Below are 25,329 nucleotides of genomic sequence, written 5' to 3' on the forward strand. Positions count from 1 at the left end.
CCATGAATTTCGCCATGAAGCGGCAGTTGCGTTCAAAAATCGCTTCGCTTCGTGAGAAAAAGAAAAAAAACCGCAGCGCCCCCAATTGGAGTTAAATTTAAGTCAAGTTTGCTGCGAGTTTTACTTCGTATATTTTTAATTAATTGTAGTTTATTCCTCAGCCCGTGTGTTGTATTTTAGTGCAAATAATCACTACAAAGCCTTATCGTATGCATTCACATCCCCGCACTTCCTGCCCGGAAACGCTGAAGCCATGAATTCGGTGAGTTTTCCCAATTTGGCAGCTCTGCTCATACAAATGGAGCGCTTCGGAGAAAAATCCACACAAAACAAAAACACGGGAAAACATGCTTTTCCACCCACAAATTTCCCCCAAAATTCGTGGGAAAGTGAAGAAAATGCTTCAATGGAGGGAATTTGGGACTTCCTGATGGCTAAATTGGGGGCTCTTTGGGGTGTTTGATGGTTGTTTTGTGGCCCCTTTGTGGGCTTCATTTTGGGGGGAGAATGGAGGAAGGAAATTAACCAATTTCTCTCTCTTTCTCTCTGTTGCAGACATCAAACGTGGAGAATCTATCACCGCAGATTATTCGGCAGATTGTCAAGGAGATGCACGATCTGTCCACCAATTCCCCGGAAGGCATCAAAGTACAAATAAATGAAGCCGATGTGACGGACATTCAAGCAATAATCGAGGGTCCAGGTAAGAGGGGCTCACTCACCCCCTTTGCTAATTGTCATGCCTTGTGGTGGCGCGTTGTATTTTTAGACCTTTTTGCGCGATTGATTGAACTCGTGAGCGATGAAAAAGTCATTCCGGTTGTCACGAGAAGCTCGCTCTTTTGCTCTCAAACTCCTCTTGTAATCATTCTTATTTAAACATTTAACTGATAACGAGTCCCCTTCGAGGGTACAAAGATGCCTCAAAAGAGAACCTGAAAGCACAAGAAGAGAAAGTTGGAGAGAAATTTTCCTGGAAGAAATCTCTTTTGGAAGCGCATGACTAATTCTTGGGGAATTTTCTTGAATAATCTTCACGTAACATTGACTTTCTCTCTTCCTCCACACAGCTGGGACACCCTATGCAGGTGGGGCCTTCCGCGTAAAGCTCGCCCTTGGCAAGGAATTCCCATCAACACCGCCAAAGGCATTCTTCCTCACGAAGATCTTTCATCCGAATGTTGCGGCAAATGGGGAAATTTGCGTGAATACCCTGAAGCGTGACTGGCAACCCGACTTGGGCATTAAACACATCCTCCTCACCATAAAGTGTCTCCTCATCTGCCCAAATGCCGAATCAGCTCTCAATGAGGAAGCTGGGAAGATGCTGCTTGAGCGATACGACGACTACTCGCAGCGGGCGAAGATGATGACGGAAATTCATGCGCAAACAGCCAAAACGGGGCTCCAGAGCGACGAGGAGGGTCCACTGTCGAAGAAGAAGGCGCAGGATAAGAAGAAGGAGAAGCTAATTAAGGAGAAGAAGCGCAATCTCAAGCGATTATGAGCGCGCAAAACCTTCCATCTCGACTTTTTTTTGGAGAAAGATAAATTTAAAAACCATTTTCTGAAAAAAACTTAGTTTTAGGCGCACCTAATCTTTCCTTTTGTGAATGAAGAGATAAAAAAAAACTCAATCAAATCCAGTCAATTGAGACAACGCGCGAGAATGATCGTTTTGTGAACGGATTAGCACCACCCACACAAACTTTTTTATTTAGAGTGGATTGATGATGAATTTTCTTCCTTTTTTTACCGCCCTTTCCCTCATCCTCACACCCCCAACCCCCACCCTCACTACACTCATAGATTTCTAAGTCGATCACCTGTCTGTTTTTTTTTAAATTAAATTAAATTTTGTTCATTTATAAAAATCAAAGGGAATCACTCTTGTCATTGCAATTTAATTATTAAAATATTTTTAGTTTTTCTTGTAAGATCAAAGAGTTTTTTTTTTGGCAAAAAATGCATTTTTTATGTTGTACAAAAGTTTTATTTTTATGGAATTTGTTGGGTCAAAATGTGAATTTTCTTTGGGAAAAATAAACAAATTAGCAGAAAAATAAGAAAATAAAATAAAATTAAAGAAAAGAAAGTTTGCAGATGAAACCGACAAAGGACCGCGTATTTTCAACAACAACAAAAAACCAGCTAAATTTATTGTAACAATTTTCTCAAAATACAATTTTAGATAATAAATGTGTGTAATGTGTCGAAGGCGAAAAAGTAGAAAATAATATATATTTATTTCATTAATGCCACTGAAATTGTCTTTTAATTTTTTCATTACGACCCAAAAATCCATTCAGATTTGTTCTAAAATCAACAGGAGAGCCAGAAAATGCAAAAAACTGATTTCAGTCAAAAATATGTCTGAACTTGAAGGGAAAAATTGAAAATTCTTATTTTTTGCATTTGAAACTTCCCTTTGGTACATATCGATCAGGCTCATCGACGAACCTGCGGGTACGGGATGACCCAAAAATCCATTCAGATTTGCTCTAAAATCAACAGGAGAGCGAGAAAATGCAAAAAACTGATTTCAGTCAAAAATATGTCTGAACTTGAAGGGAAAAATTGAAAATTCTTATTTTTTGCATTTGAAACTTCCCTTTGGTACATATCGATCAGGCTCATCGTCGAACCTGCGGGTACGGGATGACCCAAAAATCCATTCAGATTTGCTCTAAAATCAACAGGGGAGCCAGAAAATGCAAAAAACTGATTTCAGTCAAAAATATGTCTAAACTTCAAGGGAAAAATTGAAAATTCTTATTTTTTGCATTTGAAACTATCCTTTGGTACATATCGATCAGGCTCATCGTCGAACCTGCGGGTACGGGATGACCCAAAAATCCATTCAGATTTGCTCTAAAATCAACAGGGGAGCCAGAAAATGCAAAAAACTGATTTCAGTCAAAAATATGTCTAAACTTCAAGGGAAAAATTGAAAATTCTTATTTTTTGCATTTGAAACTTCCCTTTGGTACATATCGATCAGGCTCATCGTCGAACCTGCGGGTACGGGATGACCCAAAAATCCATTCAGATTTGCTCTAAAATCAACAGGAGAGCGAGAAAATGCAAAAAACTGATTTCAGTCAAAAATATGTCTGAACTTGAAGGGAAAAATTGAAAATTCTTATTTTTTGCATTTGAAACTTCCCTTTGGTACATATCGATCAGGTTCATTGACGAACCTGCGGGTACGGGATGACCCAAAAATCCATTCAGATTTGCTCTAAAATCAACAGGGGAGCCAGAAAATGCAAAAAACTGATTTCAGTCAAAAATATGTCTGAACTTGAAGGGAAAAATTGAAAATTCTTATTTTTTGCATTTGAAACTTCCCTTTGGTACATATCGATCAGGCTCATCGTCGAACCTGCGGGTACGGGATGACCCAAAAATCCATTCAGATTTGCTCTAAAATCAACAGGGGAGCCAGAAAATGCAAAAAACTGATTTCAGTCAAAAATATGTCTAAACTTCAAGGGAAAAATTGAAAATTCTTATTTTTTGCATTTGAAACTATCCTTTGGTACATATCGATCAGGCTCATCGTCGAACCTGCGGGTACGGGATGACCCAAAAATCCATTCAGATTTGCTCTAAAATCAACAGGAGAGCGAGAAAATGCAAAAAACTGATTTCAGTCAAAAATATGTCTAAACTTGAAGGGAAAAATTGAAAATTCTTATTTTTTGCATTTGAAACTTCCCTTTGGTACATATCGATCAGGCTCATCGACGAACCTGCGGGTACGGGATGACCCAAAAATCCATTCAGATTTGCTCTAAAATCAACAGGGGAGCCAGAAAATGCAAAAAACTGATTTCAGTCAAAAATATGTCTAAACTTGAAGGGAAAAATTGAAAATTCTTATTTTTTGCATTTGAAACTTCCCTTTGGTACATATCGATCAGGCTCATCGTCGAACCTGCGGGTACGGGATGACCCAAAAATCCATTCAGATTTGCTCTAAAATCAACAGGGGAGCCAGAAAATGCAAAAAACTGATTTCAGTCAAAAATATGTCTAAACTTCAAGGGAAAAATTGAAAATTCTTATTTTTTGCATTTGAAACTATCCTTTGGTACATATCGATCAGGCTCATCGTCGAACCTGCGGGTACAGGATGACCCAAAAATTCATTCAGATTTGCTCTAAAATCAACAGGGGAGCCAGAAAATGCAAAAAACTGATTTCAGTCAAAAATATGTCTAAACTTGAAGGGAAAAATTGAAAATTCTTATTTTTTGCATTTGAAACTTCCCTTTAGCACATATCGATCAGGCTCATTGACGAACCTGCGAGTACGGGATGACCCAAAAATCCATTCAGATTTGCTCTAAAATCAACAGGAGAGTGAGAAAATGCAAAAAACTGATTTCAGTCAAAAATATGTCTGAACTTCAAGGGAAAAATTGAAAATTCCTATTTTTTGCATTTGAAACTTCCCTTTAGCACATATCGATCAGGCTCATCGACGAACCTGCGGGTACGGGATGACCCAAAAATTCATTCAGATTTGCTCTAAAATCAACAGGGGAGCCAGAAAATGCAAAAAACTGATTTCAGTCAAAAATATGTCTAAACTTGAAGGGAAAAATTGAAAATTCTTATTTTTTGCATTTGAAACTTCCCTTTGGTACATATCGATCAGGCTCATCGACGAACCTGCGGGTACGGGATGACCCAAAAATCCATTCAGATTTGCTCTAAAATCAACAGGGGAGCCAGAAAATGCAAAAAACTGATTTCAGTCAAAAATATGTCTGAACTTGAAGGGAAAAATTGAAAATTCTTATTTTTTGCATTTGAAACTTCCCTTTAGCACATATCGATCAGGCTCATTGACGAACCTGCGGGTACGGGATGACCCAAAAATCCATTCAGATTTGCTCTAAAATCAACAGGAGAGCGAGAAAATGCAAAAAACTGATTTCAGTCAAAAATATGTCTGAACTTGAAGGGAAAAATTGAAAATTCTTATTTTTTGCATTTGAAACTTCCCTTTGGTACATATCGATCAGGCTCATCGACGAACCTGCGGGTACGGGATGACCCAAAAATCCATTCAGATTTGCTCTAAAATTAACAGGAGAGCGAGAAAATGCAAAGAAACTGATTTCAGTCAAAAATATGTCTAAACTGTCTAAACTGAATCCTGACGATTAATTTAGATTTAAAATTAAAGACTCTACGTTTGAGCAAGTTCACGTAGTTATTGTTAAAAGTATAAGTTTTTCTTTCGAGAAAAAATTTGCGCTGACTCTAAATTTAAAATTTTCTTTACGAATCAACAGCTGAGATCCTTTCTTTTTAAAACAAAGGAATAGTGTTCTGAAAAATTTTAAACGTCACACAAGCCTTCGATAAAGTCTGGCACGAAGGCTTCCCAACAAACATTTCATTTGGCTTAAAAGACTAAAAGTTCTAAAAAGGTGTTATAATGGTGTAACACAGAACTTTTTGTCTTATAAAGGGATTAAATAGGCTATATGTTCTACTAGAATTTTGCTCTTATAAGCCATGATTGTAGTTCTCTATAGGACTTCGATATGAGTCTTTTGTTCTCAGGAAAATAATTCCAATAATGTCTTCTTATAAAAGCCTACAGCCTATCCATATAGAACCAATAATCTACAAGAAAATATGTTTCATAATGGGGTATTATAAGATAAATATACTTAAAAGAATGCTTATAGCATGCAATAAGAATTTTATAGAACTGCTTATAGGATTTTTATGAAACCTCTTTCTCCCTTAATGAAAAATTATTATTAAAGTTATATTTTCATTGCTAAATATAAATTATTTTTTGAGATCTAATCGATCTAATACATATGCGCAACAATACATCATCTAGTTGATTTTTCAAAGAAAAAAAAAAAGAAAATATTTTTTCTCGTATTTAATTAGCATTGACATATCGCCTCTACCATGCAAAAGTATGGTAGCTGAGAAAGGCAATTTTTCACATGAAAAAGTAAATTTGTCGCGTACGTACAATACTTTCTCAAGGGAGATGCGAAATTTTAATAGAGAGCATTTTTGAGAAGCTAACTAGATCGTTATAAGAATTCAATTCTCAGAAGGTTCTAAAGAGTTCCCATAATGTTCTACGAGTATAAAAGTGTACCAAATATCCCGTATACTTCGGTAGAAATAAATTCTAAGGAGTTTTGTTAAATACGAAATTCACACATTTGCCTGGCAAGATATGTGTGTATTCTCAACTCTTTCAGATATGTTCCCGGAATGCAGAGGAAGTTATCCAAGACATATGTTCATCAATTATACATATAAATTAATCATATAATATAATCACAAAATAATTTGATATATAAATACGAAATATGTATAAAAAAAATCAAAATAATATAGAAAATAGAAAATTGGAAAAAAAAATAATAATTAAAAATCTTTTTTAAAATTTTTACGAATTTTTTCGTAAGTTTTATAACGTTCCTATAAGCAGTGCTATAAGTTTCTCATAGTGTATTACAAGACGGCACTAATAAGTATTTCATTTTCTTATAATATTTATTGTAGATAGTTATAAGACTGTTATAGGATAAACCTAGAGAACTCTTGTAGGCCCTTATTAGTGCGCCAGATTGGCTCATAATGGTCTGAGAGACTTATATGAGCTATCTATAAGCGTTCTCTAGGAAATTCATGGTTTTATAAATTTTACTTGAAGTATTCAGTGAGAATACTATAGAACCTATTTTGTTTGTTGGGTTGCTTTGTAAACTAAAAAAGACTTCTACCTCATCAAATTGATGAGCAAAATGTTCAAAAAAGGAATATTTAGTGATATAATTAAAAATAAATCAAATACTTAATCACTTGTCGTAGCAGTTGTCGTATAAAATTCATTGAAAAAGAAAAACAATTTATACGACAAATGCTACGACAAGTGAGAATTTGTGTCCTTAATAGGATTCAGGTGTTTCCCAGGGCAGCGTTTTGGAACCGGTACTGTACCTACCTTTACTGAGTTTGAAAATGAAGAAATTAGCATGTGATCGTTTTCAAACAGCAGGGGGAAATGCTCCTTCATCACGAAGCGCCCCATCAAATGGATATTCTTCTTTTTCACTTCTTATAAAAATATGAGACGACAGTGATTTAAAAAAAAAAACAAATGGATGTTGTTTCTAACCTTAAAAAGAAGAATGTAAGTTTTCTCTCCTCACGTTGTGACACAACATTTTTGCGGCAACACGCCATTGATAGAATTTGTGAGAAATAATCATCTTTTTATTCAATATTATTATAAAAATTTGTTTTGTGAGATACTCTAGAAGAGAAGAAGACAGCAAAGAGAAGTGAATTAAAGACTTTAGTGAAGAAGAAACCACCGTGTGTTCCTTATTTTCTGCATTTCATCAACGCGTACGGAGAATCAGCAAGCTTCCGGAAGACGCCCACCCTCATCAGCCCTCAACAGCATCAAACCGGTCAATCTCGCCAGAAGGGCTATAGATTAATCGCTACCCTACTTGCAGGTACACATTATTGAGGAGCTTGTGGCAGGAAGTGTCCGAGGTATTGCCAATATTACCTATTCTAACCTATCGCTGTATTCTCCAAAGGTACGCTATCCCTGAGGGTCTCGTGGCAGGAGGCATTCTAGGTCGCTACCAAAACCTAACTAATCTTTTGCTGTATTCGGGCTTGTTCGGGGTTGTGAAATAGTCCTATTTCTCGGTAAAAATCAATCAACATGAAGAGTATTTTTACGTTGTAACTTGATTCGTAAGCGGAAGTAGGAAGCATAATTGATTTTTTTAACCCTTAAGAAGCCAAAGCAAGATGTTTAACTGTCCCAGAAGAAAGTCAATTTGTTTCTTACAAAGTATTCAAAGTATTAAATCTTTTATCGAATTAATACTTCTTTAGACTTTTTTTTAGATACATACAGACTCAGAAGTAAGAAAGCTCTTATTTTACATTCTTAGCTACGTTTCGTTCTATACAAGAACTCCATCAATTCTTTGTTCTTTTATTCCAATTATTATAAAGTTTGTCGTCTCAAATATTTTTTTTGTTAATAAATTTCCTAAATTCCACAAAGCCTGATGAAGTTCTTAAATAGAACGAAACAGCTAAGGCCTTCTTACCTCTGAGACTGCCTCCGATCTTTTAATTCTTCATATAAGATAATTTGTAAAATACTCCTTCGAGATTAAAAGAATACCTTTTTTTTACCTTAAGTAGCTTCTTTTATTTTCTCTTTTCTTCCATTTCTTTTCTTTTCTTTTTTATCAATAGACAAAATCCTCTTCTACATAAATGGTAAATGTATTAAATATATATTATAGCTTGTATATCTCCACACAAACTACTACTCGAGATTAGAAAAAGAAAGCCACTTATATAGAAAAACCTATAAGGCATTTTGCATCCCACGGTGATCATCTTAAAGGAAAAATATTATTTTGTACCACAAAAAAGAACAAAACTCCAAAGGAGAGAAAAAAAAACAAAATAAAATCGTGTTGCAACACTTAATAATTATTTACACAAAGAGGCTATACGAGGGTAAATAGGTTTGTAAATGTATAAAATAAAAAAAAACACGTTCTAAATAACAAAAATAAAATAAGAATAAAACAAGAAATTGCCCCCTTTGCTTCACACACCCCCGCCGTAGCACAGCATGGAGGGTGAATTGCTGCTATCAGCGTTCAGTTGCTATTCATCGTGGCGGATGATCGTGCCTGGAGTTGCTGCGACGATATTGCCTTCAGGACCTCCTCGCGTAGCGTCGAAGGATTCTCCGCCGAAAGGATGTCCGTATTGGTGGACAAGTAGCGCAATTTATTCGTCACAGCTAACAGATTTTTGATGTTTGTTTTAAACTTGAGCCAAAAGAGTTATTGCAAAGAGTCAAAGAAGACTTACCTGGTCGTAGCTCAACCAGTGAACAATTTTGATCTACCCACAGCATTGCAGTTCGACAGAGTTCATCAACACTCGCAATTGAGACTGTGGAGTTGAAGGAGTTGAGAAGAGGCTCAAAGATCAGGCCAAACTTCAAGGAAAAAGAAAACTTTTAAAAGAAACTTCCTTATAACACTTGGAAGTAAAACTTACAATCCAGAACTTCCAGTTATCGACTGATCTGTACCGTACGTATTGGTTGTAGAGTTCCAGAACCCTTCCTGTCCGTTGCCGCGAAACTGGAGCTCCATTGGCGGGTAGGATTGAATGCAAATGGCTGCAAAACAAGACAGATCAAGTAAAGAAAAAACCTCAAAGTTAAGAAAACTAAAAGCTCTTTGAGGACTCACTTGAGCGAACTGTTGAGTTTATCCCGCTCGCCACGCATCGCCTCGGTCTTTTCATGTATAGCCGCCCGTTCCGCCTTGAGTTGGCGAATGTATTCGGCGCCCTTTTGCAAGATTGCCGCCTTGCTCAGCTGTTTGGGAGTTTTTTATTGGTGGTTTGTTACAAGAAAACAAGAGTAATGGGCAACAATTTTTGGGGGGAGACTAACAAAAAAGATTCTTTTGGGGAAGAGGAAGGGACAAGTAGAAGATACCTTGGCCGTTGGATTCTGCTGTAGCTGCGGTATCAGCGATTGCAGCACATCGAAGCCATTCTTTATGTTGTACCGCCTCTTTTGCTCCGCATGAATGTGCCCCGCTCTGCGCTGTGGGTACTTCGATGGGTCCTTCGACGGTGACAGTGGCCCACCCATTTCGTGCTGATCCATCGCAATTTCCGGCGATAGACCCAATGCACTCGATGGGGATTCACTGCCAACCATTCGTGCGGGACTCGTGTCGTGACGCCTTGAGGTGGATGGTGCTGCGGTGGTGCTGCTCGTGAGGTTCGTCTGGGAGCCCCCGTGCTGCTTACCGATTGTTGTGCTCGGCGTTGCCTGTTGCTGCAGCAACTGCAGAAGGGCCGGTTCACTCGTTGCTGCCTGCAGCGTGGACGAGAGTACCTGCTGCTGTGGCTGAGCCTTCATCACAATTGAATTGCTCCGGCTACGTGCCTGATATTTGTTAAAATTTTTTTTAGAAGTTTTGTAAAGGAATATTTGTTTTTTTTATGAATAAAAGTTTATCAATTTTTTGATTTAATTGATCAACGTTCTGTTCTTTGTTACATTTTGAAGGTAAAAAGGTTTATTTTTTCTCGCTGGTTCTGTATTCGAACCCGAGACTTTTTAAACGCGAGCAGATTGCTCTATCAATTGCACTATTTGCTTCCATAGGTTAATGAAAAGACTTCAATTTTTAATTTTTTAAATTCATTAAAAGTTCAGAATTATTAATTTTTTGATCAGTAATCTATTCTTAAAAAAAGTAAGAATAGTTTTGATCAGTAAAAAAAAGTAATTTTCGTTAGAAAAAATATTCTTTTTAATAAGCAAGAATTAGAAAGATAAAATTGTTTTATCAGCAAAAATTATTGAATTAGAGAGATAAAAAATTGTGAAAAAAATCTTGATTATTAGTTTTAATTTAATACAATAATTTTTCTTTGATCATGTAAGAAGTTATTTTTAACCAGAAAAAAATCTTCAATTAGAGAAACAAACTAATTTTAAAAAATTTCATATAACTATAATTTTTTTTTGATCAGTAATATAAACTCAAAAAAATCCTTTGATCAGTAAAAAATCAATTTTCGTTAGAAAAAATATTCTGTCAGGAAGAATTCTTTATTTTGAAAGAAAACTGTAGAGAATGAATAAATAAACAAAAATGAAATATTATTGATCAGCAAAGAATTCAATTTTCCTAAAAAACATCGTTTTAACAGCAAAAATGATTTAATCAGAGATAAAAAATGGAGAAAAAAGTCCAATTTTTTTTTTTAAATATTGCATATAATAATTTTTCTTTGATCAGTAAGAAATTCTTTTTAATCAGAAAAAATCTTCATTTAGAGAAAAAAAAATCAAAAAAAAGTTCCTCATAAACAATAATTTTTTTTTTTGATCAGTAATACAACTTATTCACAAAATATTCCTTTGATCAGTAAAAATATTAATTTTCATTTGAAAAAATATTATTTTCAGCGAAAATTCTTCATTTAGAAGCATAAAAAATTGAAAAAAACTGTTTAAAAAAAGATATTGTTTGTATTATTAAAGAAAAAATTATAAACATTTATTATTTACTGATCAGTAAAAAAAATTTCTGATAAACAGATTTTTGGTCAGTAAAAATTCTCTATTAAGAGAAATAAAAATTTAAGAAACTTAATTGTAAAAGATATTTTTTAAATTAAAAAATCTTCATAAACAATAATTATTCTTTGATCAGTAAAAGCACTTATTGACAAACAATTTTTTGATTAGTAAAAAAAATCTTTAACGAAAAATATTCTATTTTAATTAAGAAAGAAACATCTTTAATGAATAAAAATGTAAAAGTCAAGGCCCTTACAAAAAAAAAAAACAAAGTAAAAGTCCTTACCTTTGACTTTGGCTGATATTTAGGCAGGACAAATTGACTTGTGGCTTCCTTTGTGCCGGTATTGTTGAACAAGAGCGTGGCATTGAGGGGCAAACTATTGGATCTGTACATTTCCTTTGAATTCGGGGCGGGTTCTGAGATAGCAATCAAATTGCTCGTTGCCGTGGGTGTTTGGGCATTCATCATGGGCACCGTTGTGGTGACCATTTGATTCCCCGGGAAACCCACGGACATTGATTTGAACTGATTGTAGGGCACCTTTGTGGGTGACGTTGATCTCTGATCAAACGACGCAGTGCATGGCTGCTGTGACAGCAAATTGTACAAAGTTTGGGAATTTTGTGCCATTGGCAGCGGTAACTGTGGATGCTGTGGCACCTGCATCACATTCTGCTGTGCCCCCATTGTGGTGTTCCCCTGAAAACTATTCGTTGCCTGAATCCCCGTAAAGGCCGACGGTTGGGGCATTTGAATCATTGACTGCAGCGTCTGTTGCTGCTGCTCTTGCTGCTGAATGAGGATCTGATTGTAGATGTTTGTCTGATGGGGTGTTGGTAGGGCTTTATCGTAATTGTGCGGCTCCCGCTTACTCAGCTGCTTCAGGTTATTCCTTGAGAATCTCGACGAAGGCTTACTGTAGCTCCCATGCGCCGGCTTATCACCGAGTATCTGCTGATACTGCGTCGCTGGTGTTTGTCCTGCATCAATGGACGCCCCAATTGGTGGCTTTTGATATGCCTGAATATTGCTACTGCTTCCATCGAATGTTTGTCCCTGTTGCTGTTGCTGCTGCTGCAAATTGCTCAGATCATGCGACAACATCTTTGCCGTGTAGTGCAATTGCTGACTACTCGGATACACCTCTTCCTTTAACTCCACCCCAGCACTCCCGCCGCTCAACATATTGCCACCACCCACGGATGGCACGTTATTTTGCACTTGATTGCCGCCCCCGGATATTTCACTCATATTCACCGATTCCATCGGTTCCGACCCCATTATGTACAGATTTATCGACTTGAAGAGATCATCGGGCGCCTCCTCCAACACCGGGGGCAATCGCGACGGACCAAAGAACTCCCCAATTGGCTCACACGTATCCATAAAATCCTCCAAATTGGGCTGCAATGGCCCCAAACCCGGTTGAATAAAGTCCGCTATTCCAGCTCCTCTTGCTACAACACATCACGTGGAAAGCAAGGTGGAAAGTCAATAAAACTTCCAATCAGGGATTTGAGTTGTTAAAAATGGTTCTTTATGTACTTCTGCAGCACTGAATGCGCCGTAATTTTATTACAAACAAGAGGTGTTTATCTGACTAAAAATATTCGGATTATTCGGATGATTCGTCAAAGAAAACAAAATATTCAACAGACAAACATTTTCTTTTTTTTTTAGTCTTAAATCGGTAAAAGCCTAAAAAGTACTAAATTCTAGTCGAAGAAGTAAAATTCAATTTAACACTTTATAGGCTTAAATTTACTACCTTTTTCCCATTGTATTCAGTATACTTTTTCAGCTAAAATTTACTATGTTTTGGGCTAGAATTTAGTACATTTCTGCTAAAATTTAGTACTTTTAACTAGGTATTGAATTTAGTACTTTTTCAGCTAGATTTTAGTATTTTTTGAAAATTCAATCTTTAGAAGTAAATTCAATATTTAAATTTTAGTCGAAAACATACTAAATTCTAGCCAAAAATATATTAAATTCTAACTGGAAAAATCCTGAATTCAATAAGAAAAAGTACTAAATTTAAGCCGAAAAAGTACTAAATTCTAGCTGAAAATGAGAATATTCAGATCTTCGGAAATATTTTTGTAACTTCTACTAATTTTGTTTTTTTATTTGTTATATTTGTTATGATTCATTGTTTTACATAATTTAAAAAAGAGGGAATTTTATTACATTTGTCTTGTAATTTATTTGAATTGGCGGGATTATTAGTACCTGGTTATTGTTTACCAATATTAAGACAACTAGTTGTCCGTTAGATTAATAATTTTATTTATTTTATCAAGCAGCTCATAGAATAAAATTCAGATTTTTTTTTAAATTAAGAAAAGATCCTTTAAAACAAATAATTACTGTCATTTTTGGCATCCTTTTGCGTCCACAGCAGTCTGAGTATTCTTACCATTTTCTTGAATTCTTGCCTCAAACCAGCAGAAAATTCTCTTAATTTACTTTAATTCTCAAAAATGTATTAAAATCCTTAATAATTCAAACTAAAACCTCTTAAATTCTACAAATAATCAACAATTCATTTACAATCTTCAATCAAGAATTTACCGAATTAAACCGATTAAGAAAAAAAAAAGAAACTTTGTTGCAATCAACGTCAATCTCTCTTCCCGATGCTATCTCTCCGTATGTGTGAGACTTCAAAATCCTTTTAAAGATTAGCAATGAGAACTAATTTATGAGACCTTGTCACTGAGAGATAGCTCTGTTTTTTAATCTCGATCTAATGTGGGCTTAAGTACTTCAAATCAGTTAAGAACTTGTCCAATATTTACCTTGAGCTATTTTGCAATAAAATTACTTTCTCAATGCAATTAATTCCTTTCAGAGATAAACCCGATAAACCGCTCAATCCATAACTTTAGTATTTAAGGATTAACAAAAAAAAATAATTAAAAAAAAGGAAACTTACCTATTTCGCGTGGATCAGGAAACTGAAAGGGTTGCGAAATAGTTGAAAATAGTAGATCGTCGATATTATTTAAACTCCTGTCGTCATTTGATGACCAATCGAAATCTCGTTCACTTAGCTACAGCGTGATTGGAAAAAACAAAGAAAATTCATTGAAAAAAAAAACGTTTACGTTGGAACATTCCGAAAATTCCCCCGGTCATTTCAACTCTATCACGTGAAGATGTTGAACGATAAGAGTTGATAAATTTAGCATTTAGGGGGTGTGATGTCTCTTAATTCGAAACGGTTTTTAATGGAAAAATCCTCGTTGAAATGATTCTTTTTTTTATTTTCGGATATTCATCCTCCGTCATTCAAACACCCGATGTGAGGAGTTTAACGATAAGATAAGCCTGTGCATGTCTTATAGGCGTGTTATGACCATTATTAACACAAAACCGATGACTTCATACACGAGCTCAAAATTCCTTTTAGATCCCAAAGTCTCTTCTCATTCAGCGGTAGATTATTATTAGGGGCAATGAGTGGAGATATTTTCTCATCTCAATAAAATCTTATTAAATGAGGGAATTAAACAAAAAAAAGAATTAAAGAAGATACTAACTGTGTCAAGTGCATTCGAATGTTCCAGGGTACGATGATGATGGAATCTCCGCCATTTCTTGTACTCTGCACTTATAACTAGCAAATCCCGCTTCCAATATTTCCCCTCTAGTACAACTGCCTGTTTTTTTAATTAAAATAAAAAAATACATTTCGGTTAAAAAAATTAGAAATATGCTTATAATATTTTTTTTTTAAATTTTAATTGAAATCTAATAAGAATCTTAAGAAAAATTAGCGAAATTTTATAAAACTTTTATTAGTTTTAAATTACGATTAGTTTTATAAATCACTAAGAATTATTTTATTTCGCTTTCTTTATTTCTCTTACTCTTAGGATATTTTTAATCCTTAAATCCTAATAGTAGATGTTCTTAATGAAAAATTTAATAATAATAATTATAGTCACCATTAAAAAATTGAATGAATTGATAAGAAAATAAATAAAAACTTTAATTAATTAAGTAAATTCTCATAACAAATCTAACTAAAAAAGAATATTAAAATTCTGTTAATATAATTTTCTTATTCCTTATTTTTTTTAACATATTTTTAGAATGAAAAACATTAATGATTGTTTTCCTTTAATAAACCTTTAATTAATAGTTTAAATTAATAGTTTACTTTTTTTTAATTTTTAAAAAGATTTATAAAAAAATAATAAAACATTAAGTTCGGTACAAAAAAACATAAAAAATCTTTAAAAGAACACAAAATTGATTTTGAAATACCCAAAAACAAGAAAAGTTCTTTAAAGAAAGCTTATTAAATTACAAAGAAAACTTAAAGAAAATTTATAAATAAAAAACAAATTAATATAAGACATTTTAGGAATAATCTAGCTCTCAGCAGAAAATTCCTCTCAGTGTGATGTCAATGCATGAAAAACAACATTTTACAGCATTCCTCTTACAGATAACCCACACAGCTTTTTTTCCCTTCAATTTTATTCATTTTATGTTCTCCTCCACATTCTAAAAAAATCTTTTGATTTAATTTAATCCATTTGTTTTACTTACTTCTGGTTTATTGTGAATATCGCAGTCTAGTGGTGAAGCAAATTGACATAAAGTCTTTTTTCTCATGATAACTGCAAAAAGATTTTTAGTAATAAAAAAAAAAACGTTAAAGACGTTAATTTTTAAAAATTAATTAATTTGAAAAAAAAAATCACCAAGCGATAGTAGAGAATCTTAAGTCGTTTGCGCCTTAAGACGCTAAAACTGGGAAGTCTTTTGGCCATTATTTGGGGAGAGGTAGTTTAGGAGAAAAACTTCTTTCCCGGCACTTCTTTTTTGTTCGGATTATATAACACACCGCCTCTATGTGCCACTTAGTCTCTCGGGAGATGAAACACCCGCTCCAAACGCACCACTCTCACTCTAAATGTTAATTTAACTAATTTGTATATTTTTGTTGTACTAAACCACTTTATTTGAAAATTTTTATATTAATATTTTCGTTAAGCAAACTCCCCCTTAAAAGCGCGCGCGCGCGTCTTCCGCAAGAATCAAAATCTGACTGAACTTTCGGAAAATCTTTCACTCTACTATGTGCCACGAGACATCGCAACAAGTGGCGAAATGATATTTATCAGCAATAGGCACATAATAAATCGTGTGCTTAGAGATAAACTCGAATTTTGTTTCATATACTAAATGACGCTCGTAGTCGCTCACATGCTCAAAGCTCAAACATCGCGCATACACAACAAAAGGAATTTAAAAAAAAAATTAAACATTTTTTGTCGCTGCTTTTTGTCCCCTTGCTCCAGGATCTCACAAAGAAGAAGACGAAAAATATGTTTTAGTAAAGTCTAATGAGATTAGACAAAATTTTTGAGGGCAAATGAGAGAAATTTTCATGAGTAGAAGAAGATTTATCTAACAAGCATAAAAAAAAACTTTTGGAGCTTATCACCACAAGCTTAATGTAAGTATGAGTTTTTCAATGTTTGTCTGTAGTATAAATGTATTTAATTTACTGAAAGCTCATAGAGCATCACATAAAAACTCTTATCAATTTTATTTATGGTTTTATGGTGGGAGGTTGTTTGGAAAATTTTGTGAAAAGAATTTTGGGAATTATTAGAATTGATTTAAGATTAATTTAAAAATTGATTTAGAATTAATCAAAACTACTAAATCAGATTTAAAAAAAAAATCTTTCTGATTTTTTTTAAGTTGCTTAGAATTAATTAAAACCACTTCAGAATTTTTGTAAAAATTGAATTTAAAACTTTTAAAAACTATTTTAGAATTAATTAAAATTTATTTATAATTGAATAAAATTAATTTAGATTTTTGGGGCTTAGATCGTTAATCTAAATACGTAAAGTAAATTCGTAAGTTAAGGGTTATTGAGTGTTGACTTATACAGCAATTTAAGCATAAATTTTCGGGAACAAAACATTAAAATTGATGCTTAGACTTCATCATAAGAATACAATTAAGGGCTTGAAGTTTTTGCAAATGTTAGTGAAGAACTAATTGTCCTAGAAACTGACCTAAATGACCTAAAACCTAAGGCATAAAAATTGAATGTTCGGAACAAATAATTCAAAGTTTAGGAGCCCAAAATTAAAGATTCAGACATTGTTTTAAATTCAGACATAACTATAATTATTAAAAACAATATTAAAAAAATATTTCTTGAATTTATAAAATTTATAACTTGTTGAAAAAAAAAAACAATTAGAACACACTTTGCTTAAGAAACTTTCGAAAAAGCTTTCCGTTCTTTAAGGTGAAATATGTAGGCACCTAGGTCCTTTAGAACCTTTCTGATATTTTCTGTTTAGGGCATATTTTCATTTATTTTTCTTTTATAATTTTTTAAGTAAAATCCTACTTCAAGCTGCAAAGTTTCTTTTAAAATTTAATCAAATTTAATATTTTCTTTTTAATTAATTTTCCCAAAACTTTCAGCAAAACCCTCCCTCAACAAAGTTTCAAAAGTATCTGTCTGTGTGCTTTGTGAAGAGGCTCCACTTCCCACTAATCACATTTTCAATTTCCAAGTCCAATATACATGGAGAATATACAGAAATATATTGCTGACGATAAGGATAATCTTGTGAATTGGGTGATTAGTGATTATATTTTATATTTGGTTTCTCTCTCATTCCCTCATATAAATATTAAACGTTACTAAAACAAGCTCGTGTGGAGCAAGTTTCCAATCATTGACCAGAAGCATGATATTATTTACATTTTTTTTACACCATCCTCGTACCATCGGTACCATCCCAAATCAATCATTCACCGTCTACCCACCTAATCTCCCACCAATGAGCTCTACCTGAGCAATCACACGGAAAAATCACCCATTATCGTGCTCAAGAAAAAAAAACTCAATTATTTCATTTTGCCCACAGGGCAGGAGCATGATTTCCACACACCTTCCGTACGTTCCACACATCATAAGAAGATTATATATCATTGCGGGGTTTGCGAATACAAAAAAAGGAAGTTTTCATTTCAGAGTATATTTTCTTCAGTTGGAAAATTTTATCTCCTGCTATACGAAATGATTTACAACAAGATTATTTTCTCTACTATCTCTTGGCTTTTTTTTCAGCTAAAAGTTCTTTTATTCCCGAAATCATGCGGAGATTTTTTTTCGCTTTAAATATTGCAAAAGAATCTACTTACATTGCATATGCCAACATCGCCATATTAAGTTATTAAGGCGAATTTTATCCTTCCAACGAAGACGGATACCTTTGAAGCGATTCCATTTTGGGGAGGTTAATTTTTGTCTGGAAAAATCATTGAAAAGGAATAAATTTTAAACGGGCAAAAAATTAAATTAATTTGGGATTAAAGACTTCTTACACTTCGAAGCAGAATTATTGAGACAACGTAACACTTTTGTAAATGAACAGCGACTGTTGCGCCATCCACTGAGAGAGAAGGAAAGAGCCGTAGACTGAAGAGCCCTCTATCATAAAAATTCTGTGGGAACGCCTCCAGGGGGCGTTAACTTTACTTAAAACAAGTAGAAAGGTTCCAAGTCCAATATGGATTTGAAGATAACCTTTTTAAACTTCGATTTCGTCGATTTTTAAATTTTTTAAGTGGTTCTTCAATGAAGTTTATGCTTAGAAATAAATTTTTCTTACTAGTAGAGTTTTTAATAACTAGTAAAGTAAAGTTCATGTACTACGTCATCTCAACCGCAAAATAATTTTAAAAAAATTTAAACTCAAAATAAACAAAAATAAGGCAATAAATTACAAAATTAGTCCTTTTAAATTATATTTGGTAAACAATTCAATTAAGCATTGCGCATAAATATTGACAAACCATAAAATATTGTTTTATTCTCACCCACAAACTTTACGTTGCGATATTTAACTGTATGTTAAGGCCGGAGGCAGAGAGCTGATAACTCATTGAAATAGTTTATGTCAATATTATATTTCGAGATTACAACGCAACAAGGTCACACACAATGGGCTTGGTTTGAAGATATTCAAAAAATGCCCAATAAGATTGTAACACATCATCCCTCAGTTGCATCATCATAAATTCATTCTCGAGCTGATAAAGTGCTCTCTCACAGAAGTTTTTACTTCTTGTGCAAAAAAAAAACATCCTCCTTAGAGCACTTTTGCACGTCGTGTGCCGTGAATTTTATTTGAAAATCAAACAGAAAACACCCAGAAAACAGAAACCTCAAATTGATGACGGAATAAATGAGATGTTTTTATTACAATTTAAAAGGAAAAAAAATGTGCGAATTTCCAGACAAAATAAAAAAAATAAAGTCTTTCAGTGAGGCTTCCTCCCTCACCGACAAATATTTATTTATTTCTGCAAGTAATGTATTATTTCTTCAACGCGTTACCATTGACATTGACGCCTTCAAGTGTATGTACTTCACTTGTTTGTGTAAATAAGGATTTTTTATTTAATATAAAAAGTAATTTATACGATAAAGGCATTTAATATAAAATTGATAATGAGCACCAGTTAAACTCTTCTTGTTTATTTTATTGCACATCTTCCTTTCGCAATTCAATAAAGTCTTCAATTTTTCTTGGAGGTGTAAAAAAAACGTGAGTCTTCAGATCTCAACAGCACAAAGACTTTCGGACTGATAACAAAGTCTTAAGTGCACAAATACGCGAAAGATAGTGGACAATGTGCTTTATCATCTCGATAGGGTTAAAAAAAAAATCTTCCGCCGATCTCTTAATTTAAGAGATACATACCCACTTGAAATCTTCCATTTGTTATCTCTTTTTTTATTAGCTCTAATGCGTTCAATAACTCTACGATTTTCTTTACATTTTTAAGGAACAAAGGGAATAAATTATTTTAAGGGATTACTTAGCGAAATCTATTGAGAGAACAAGAGAAGTTTCCTTTGTAATTGATTTTGGTTCAGAGACATCAAAATGCGTTTATTTAGTCATAATGTATGATTTCTTTAAGGAATAATTAGGTTTGAATAAAGGATTTTTTAAAGAACATAAAATAAATCAGAACTTAAAATAATTATGCAATTAAAAGCAATAAAAATATATTAAAAAAAAACCTTTTAAACAATTCAAAAATTCAAAATAGTAAGAAAAATATTTATATTTTCTGTATAAATCGGATGGGTTTCTTTTCTAAATCGGAGAGATTATTATGATGGAAAAAAGTCCTAAACTATTCTAGTAGTTTCATTTTCATTTTAATTTAAAACTGGTTTAATTTTAATCCAGATTTCCTATGATTATTACGCTCAAAAAATTCTCTTTTCAGAAAAAAAACAGAATAGATTCCATTAAAGGAAAAATTTTAGAATTTATGTAAATTTTAAGGAATTCTGGTTGAGAATTGAATTTTTTAGACAACTTTGTCGTCAGACTACAAAAAACAAGACTCATATTTTTTTTTTTTTACTAAACATGTCCTACTTATCAAAATCGTACCAGGAGTTAATTTTATCCAAATTGTAAAAAGAAGAATATATTTTTTCAACGTTCTTGATTCTAATTTTTCTAGAGATTTCAGAAGTATTTTGATTTTAGAATTGACAATAAAAATAACTAACAAAATATATTTTTTTAATAGGTACTACAAATCATTCTTTCCACTTTAAAAGTTACAAAAGAAGTTTCCCTAATTCTGCTGCATTATTTCTGACCAGGATCTGTATTTTCTTGATGTTTTGAAATAAACCCAAAGATTCATTTCTCTAAATTAAAATTATATCTTCCCAGAAATTTTGACAATTTATTACATAAAACTGCATTGCAGTGCAGACGCCGGGTACGTACCAGGCGCCTCCATTTCAATCTGCTGCAATTTTCAAACAAATTTTAGACTATAAAAATAACTCACATTTCGCACTAAAAATGCTTAAACTCCTGGCAAATAGTTGAAATAAAAGTTCTCTCTGAATGGGGCAATACTTTTGATGTTGTTGTTATGCACAAACAAAGGGGAAATCCCATCCACTTCCCAAACAAACTAAAATAACCAAAAAGAATAAAAAACGATAAAAATCCAATAGCTCTGATGATTTTTTTTGCACACAGTGGTCAATTAGAAAAAACCAACTAATCTCTTGTCAACGTGCTCAAATCAATGGACTGCTCTTTCAAGAAATTCGCTCTCAAAAGGTGGACGAGCAAACAAGTCCTTGGGCTGGGGCAAAAGAGGTGGCTTTTGAATAAATTTCCTGTATAAATACTGAAGAAAAATCATACCCAATGATGAGATAAAAATTTTATGACAATTTTATGGTTTTATTTTTTCTTTCAAAGATGAAAAACTTTAACATTGCTGCCAAAGACGACATCTCCTTTGTTCTTTTGCACAGAAACGCGTATGTTTGAAAAAAAAGAGAATTTTTGAAAAATATAAAAATGGAAATGAGGCAAAGTTTTACATTTATAATTACACAGGAAAAAACGAGAGGTGGACGTCATCGAGTTTGGGTGACAACCGGGAGCCCATGAATTGCTGGCGATTGAGGAGTTGAAGAAGAATTTTTATTTTTTCACCCAACAAAGAGACAAAAGAAGAAACCACAAAAAGCTCGGATTGAGAGACATTAAATTCATTGTTCATCGTGGGGCAAAAACGGAGAGTTTGATAATAAAATGTGGGCTGTGTGCTCGTCCGCGAGGTGTGCGACGATCAATTTTGCTGTTGCGACGATATTTGGAGGCCCGTCGCCTCCATGTAGAGACGCGCCTCCCGCTCACGATATCCCCAAAGTGAGTGTCGTCCACACAGTCAGAGTGTTGTAAACACTTAACCGACAATCAACGCGTCGTTTCCCTCCTCGTGCTGTGATCTAAATGCTAATTCTGCCGCTCATCTGCCCATTGGAGTGGAATGTTTGTGACATTTTGTATGCATTGCCATCATTTTGAATAGTTGGTGGATGCCACGCTGTGTGTGTGACTGATATTAAATCAACAAACTGCCCGCTAATTTATGGTGTTTGCAGCAACACCTCTATAAATATTTTCATTTATTTTTTTTCAGTGTACAACAAAACACCCCAAAACACTTTTAATGTTCCTCCATTAAAACTTGATAACTTTTTTTTTTCTTCTCATTTCGTCTCATTTCTTGCAAATTGAGACGTTTTCTTAATTTTTTTCTCAGCTTAAGAATTTTGATTTTAACATTCCCAAACAGCACGTGGTCTGAGAATTACAAACACGAGCAGATGCAGACACTCCCCCACTGATGATGATGATGATTTTGTGAGGAATAAATGAACATTTTAGAAGATATATTAATCAATGTCAATAATATGCAAATGTTTATTTATAATCCTCAACGCTCTCTGAAGAAAATATATTTCGCCAGAAGCTTCGTGGAAATTTTATAACTATGGGAAATTCCATTAAATTAATTTTATTAGGGAAACCAACGTTAGAGAAACTTGCATTGAATTAGTAAATCTATAAAATTAAAAATATAACACAATTTGAAGTGGCGAAGGGAATAATAGGAGCTAACGTAGGGGAAGACGGGCTAAGATTTTTTAGAGAAAATAAAAAATTCTTTCTTTTCACAGATTTTTTTTTCTATTAACTGATCTTTGTAATATAGGAGAGAATGGAGCAAAAAGTAAAAAAAAAAACTATTTTAAGAAATACCGAAAATTTTGTATTTTCTTCTGAGCTAGAAAAAAGTTTAAAGATCTTCCTTAATACTTGGAAGATTTTGCTGACCATCGTGGCCAGGTCCAAGTTTTTAAATCGTCTGAGAATTAAAAGCGGTTAAACATTTCGTGATAAATTTTATATTTTTGTTTAGGGAATTTCAATTACTTCAAGTTTGTTGAAAGAAAACTTGGAAAATACTTTCTTTGTGAGAGAAAATTAGAGACAAAGTTTTGAGGTTAGAAAAAATCGATCCTCCAAGGACTAATTGAATTTATTTTCTCAATTATTCAATACTTCTTTATATAAAAACTAAATTTTTATTAGATTATCTAAATAACAAAAAGCTCCTAAAAATCCTTAATAAAAATTAATCATTCAAGATCTTTTACAATTCAAAGGTTCTTCAACCCTTTCTGATCATTTTCATTCAACCTTCAGCACACTGATTGAACAGAGTACTGAAAGCTAATTTATTTAAAAATAAAGTAAATTAAAAAAAAGACCCATTTCCACCCCACTCTCCCCTATTTAACGTATATTGAAAGAAAAAAACCTATTAATTTAATCTTTTCTGCGCATTTTACCTAAAACTGGATGATGGGCATTTGCGGCATATCAATTTAATTTTTCTCTTCCTTGTCCCCAAGATAGGGCTCCACCGCGCGGGCAATTTGATTCGAATTCCTCCAATAAATTGATAAGAATTATCATCACCTCTGCCTGGTGGCGGGGTGCCTTTTAAATTAAGAGAGAAGTTTAATTCAAAGAGACATTAAGAGCCCCATTGGACGGAGTCGGCCTCAAACTCTCGTGGCCTTTTCAGGCGGGGAGGGAATCACTTGAGAGAGATGAAAGGTCTGCTGATGAATGAGGAAGGGAATATTAGAGAAAAACCATCTCCCTTCTTCTTGGCTTTGTTGGCATTTGAAAGTTGTTTCGACGAGTGAAAATGAAAGTAGTTTGAGGCATATTCCAGCAACTCCCCTATTTATTTTTTTAAAGGAAAACTATTTCCTTGAGGGAAGGATTCTGAGGCCAGGCACTGTCAGGGAGTGTTCTGGGTGTGCAGAGAAAGGTCCACAAATGGAGGAGAGAATGTTGCGATATTCCATTTGTATTTTTGTGAGGCAACTTGTATTGATAACCTCGCAATCTATCAAATAAACGTCTCTCTATGTACAAATTGGTAATATTATGTACTCCGGGGAAGTTTATTAAATTCACCTCAATGGGCTACTCAAAGGGGCAACAATCACCCGGGGCAATCGCTTTTGGGGATCAGGAGTTACTCTCTTTGAGCTGCCTCCGGAGAGATTGTGGATGATTGTAATCAGCTGTGAGAGCTACATCTTCCGGAATGCTCTCGCACATGCTTGACAATGTGAGAGGCGCTAATAGACGCGCTATTAGCAATTGAGCAAGAAGTCAACTAATGGATTATGCAACAGCCTTCCCCGTAGAAACTCTCCGGACATTCCGCGGGGTAACCTTCCACCAGGGCCTGCCGGAATGCCAGGAAGGAAGGGAAAAATAAATAAATTACCTGTATGCGAGTTTCATGCAGTTGAAGAGCTTTGTGAGGGATGTCTCGATGGAGAGCTCATGATTCCGGAAGACACTTGTCCGTGGCACATACCGCTGGATGTCGGTGCATGTATTGACGACGTTGGGCTTATCCGGATCGGGCATTTCTTCGTCATCCCAATCCTCCTGTGCTTCTGCCTCAAATTGCGACACCATAAACTGCCCGGAATGGATCGTTTCGCGATCCTTCTTCGACTCACCACTACTCAACTTGAACGACATACTCATGCCTAGCATATTACACCAATTTTTGAGCACAATATCCCTTATCAGCGAGCTACAATCACGAAAAATGTTGGGAGATGACTTCCCATCCTCGAAAATTTACGATTTACGTGAAAAACTAACAACCCAGTAGCGAAAATGACGTTGTTCTGCACGATGGCCCTTAAGTGTGTCACGTGACGATTTTTAACACTGCCTAGTGACATTTTTAAAAATATTTCAATGTGTACTTTGGGCCGTGAAGAAAAATCAAGAAATTCGCGAAATGAAATGAGGATTATGCTGGAAAAGTTCTAGTTCCTGGGAAAACAATAAATGTTCTTCTAGAAAATAAAATATTAATTTAGGAAAATCTCGAGAAGCAATTTTTGTTGAAATAAAAATTAAAGGTCATTTTGGTATTCAGCGTAAAAGATAAAAGAATTTTGCTATTCATCATAAAAAAAACTAGTCTAAACTTTTATAAAGTCTCCAAAAATTAAAAAAATTAAATGGAATTGGGGGCCATATCCAGCGTAAAAAATCTTTTACTTTTATTTTATGTATGAACTTTTATCGTAAAAATCGTTAAAAGAATTTTTTATAAGATAAAAAATATTTTACGCAGAATACTGTTTTTTTATAATAATTTTTTAAAGTTTTTTTTTATTAAACATTTGAAAGGTTCATTACAAATTATCCCA

At 33.9% G+C, this 25,329-nt stretch overlaps 2 protein-coding genes across 3 annotated transcripts; one reads left to right on the forward strand and one right to left on the reverse strand.

Moving 5' to 3' along the window:
- Window positions 1-60: 60 nt before the first annotated feature.
- On the forward strand, window positions 61-2,267 carry LOC129789767 (ubiquitin-conjugating enzyme E2 S). Its single transcript, XM_055826816.1, has 3 exons — window positions 61-262; window positions 556-703; window positions 1,071-2,267. Exons 1-3 carry the CDS (start codon window positions 254-256, stop codon window positions 1,505-1,507), a joined length of 594 nt encoding a protein of 197 aa, XP_055682791.1. The 5' UTR covers window positions 61-253; the 3' UTR covers window positions 1,508-2,267.
- A 6,241-nt stretch (window positions 2,268-8,508) lies between these two features.
- Window positions 8,509-24,772, reverse strand: LOC129789589 (carbohydrate-responsive element-binding protein). 2 transcript variants are annotated; one of them, XM_055826491.1, is made up of 11 exons: window positions 24,381-24,772; window positions 18,366-18,472; window positions 15,732-15,802; window positions 14,714-14,833; window positions 14,107-14,224; window positions 11,451-12,625; window positions 9,560-10,018; window positions 9,309-9,436; window positions 9,112-9,235; window positions 8,920-9,049; window positions 8,509-8,848 (listed from the first exon to the last, which is right to left on the reverse strand). In XM_055826491.1, the coding sequence occupies exons 1-11, from the start codon at window positions 24,656-24,658 to the stop codon at window positions 8,703-8,705; spliced, it is 2,856 nt and encodes a 951-aa protein (XP_055682466.1). In that variant the 5' UTR covers window positions 24,659-24,772; the 3' UTR covers window positions 8,509-8,702. The 2 variants fall into 2 exon arrangements, with proteins under 2 accessions (XP_055682466.1, XP_055682467.1); XM_055826492.1 differs by lacking the exons at window positions 18,366-18,472; window positions 24,381-24,772 and adding an exon at window positions 15,887-16,226.
- Window positions 24,773-25,329: the final 557 nt, after the last annotated feature.

The sequence above is a fragment of the Lutzomyia longipalpis genome, chromosome 2 (assembly GCF_024334085.1).
Source record: "Lutzomyia longipalpis isolate SR_M1_2022 chromosome 2, ASM2433408v1".
Taxonomy (NCBI): Eukaryota; Metazoa; Arthropoda; class Insecta; order Diptera; family Psychodidae; genus Lutzomyia; species Lutzomyia longipalpis.

Excerpts from the sequence above, each read along its gene's own strand:
- LOC129789767 (XM_055826816.1), top strand. Across the intron at positions 704-1,070 it reads AGCAATAATCGAGGGTCCAG|CTGGGACACCCTATGCAGGT; the intron begins GTAAGAGGGGCT and ends TCCTCCACACAG.
- LOC129789589 (XM_055826491.1), bottom strand. The coding sequence starts at position 24,658 with ATGCTAGGCATGAGTATGTCGTTCAAGTTGAGTAGTGGTGAGTCGAAG. Across the intron at positions 18,473-24,380 it reads TGCATGAAACTCGCATACAG|ACAAAAATTAACCTCCCCAA; the intron begins GTAATTTATTTA and ends TGATTTTTCCAG. Across the intron at positions 9,437-9,559 it reads AGCAGAATCCAACGGCCAAG|CTGAGCAAGGCGGCAATCTT; the intron begins GTATCTTCTACT and ends ACTCCCAAACAG.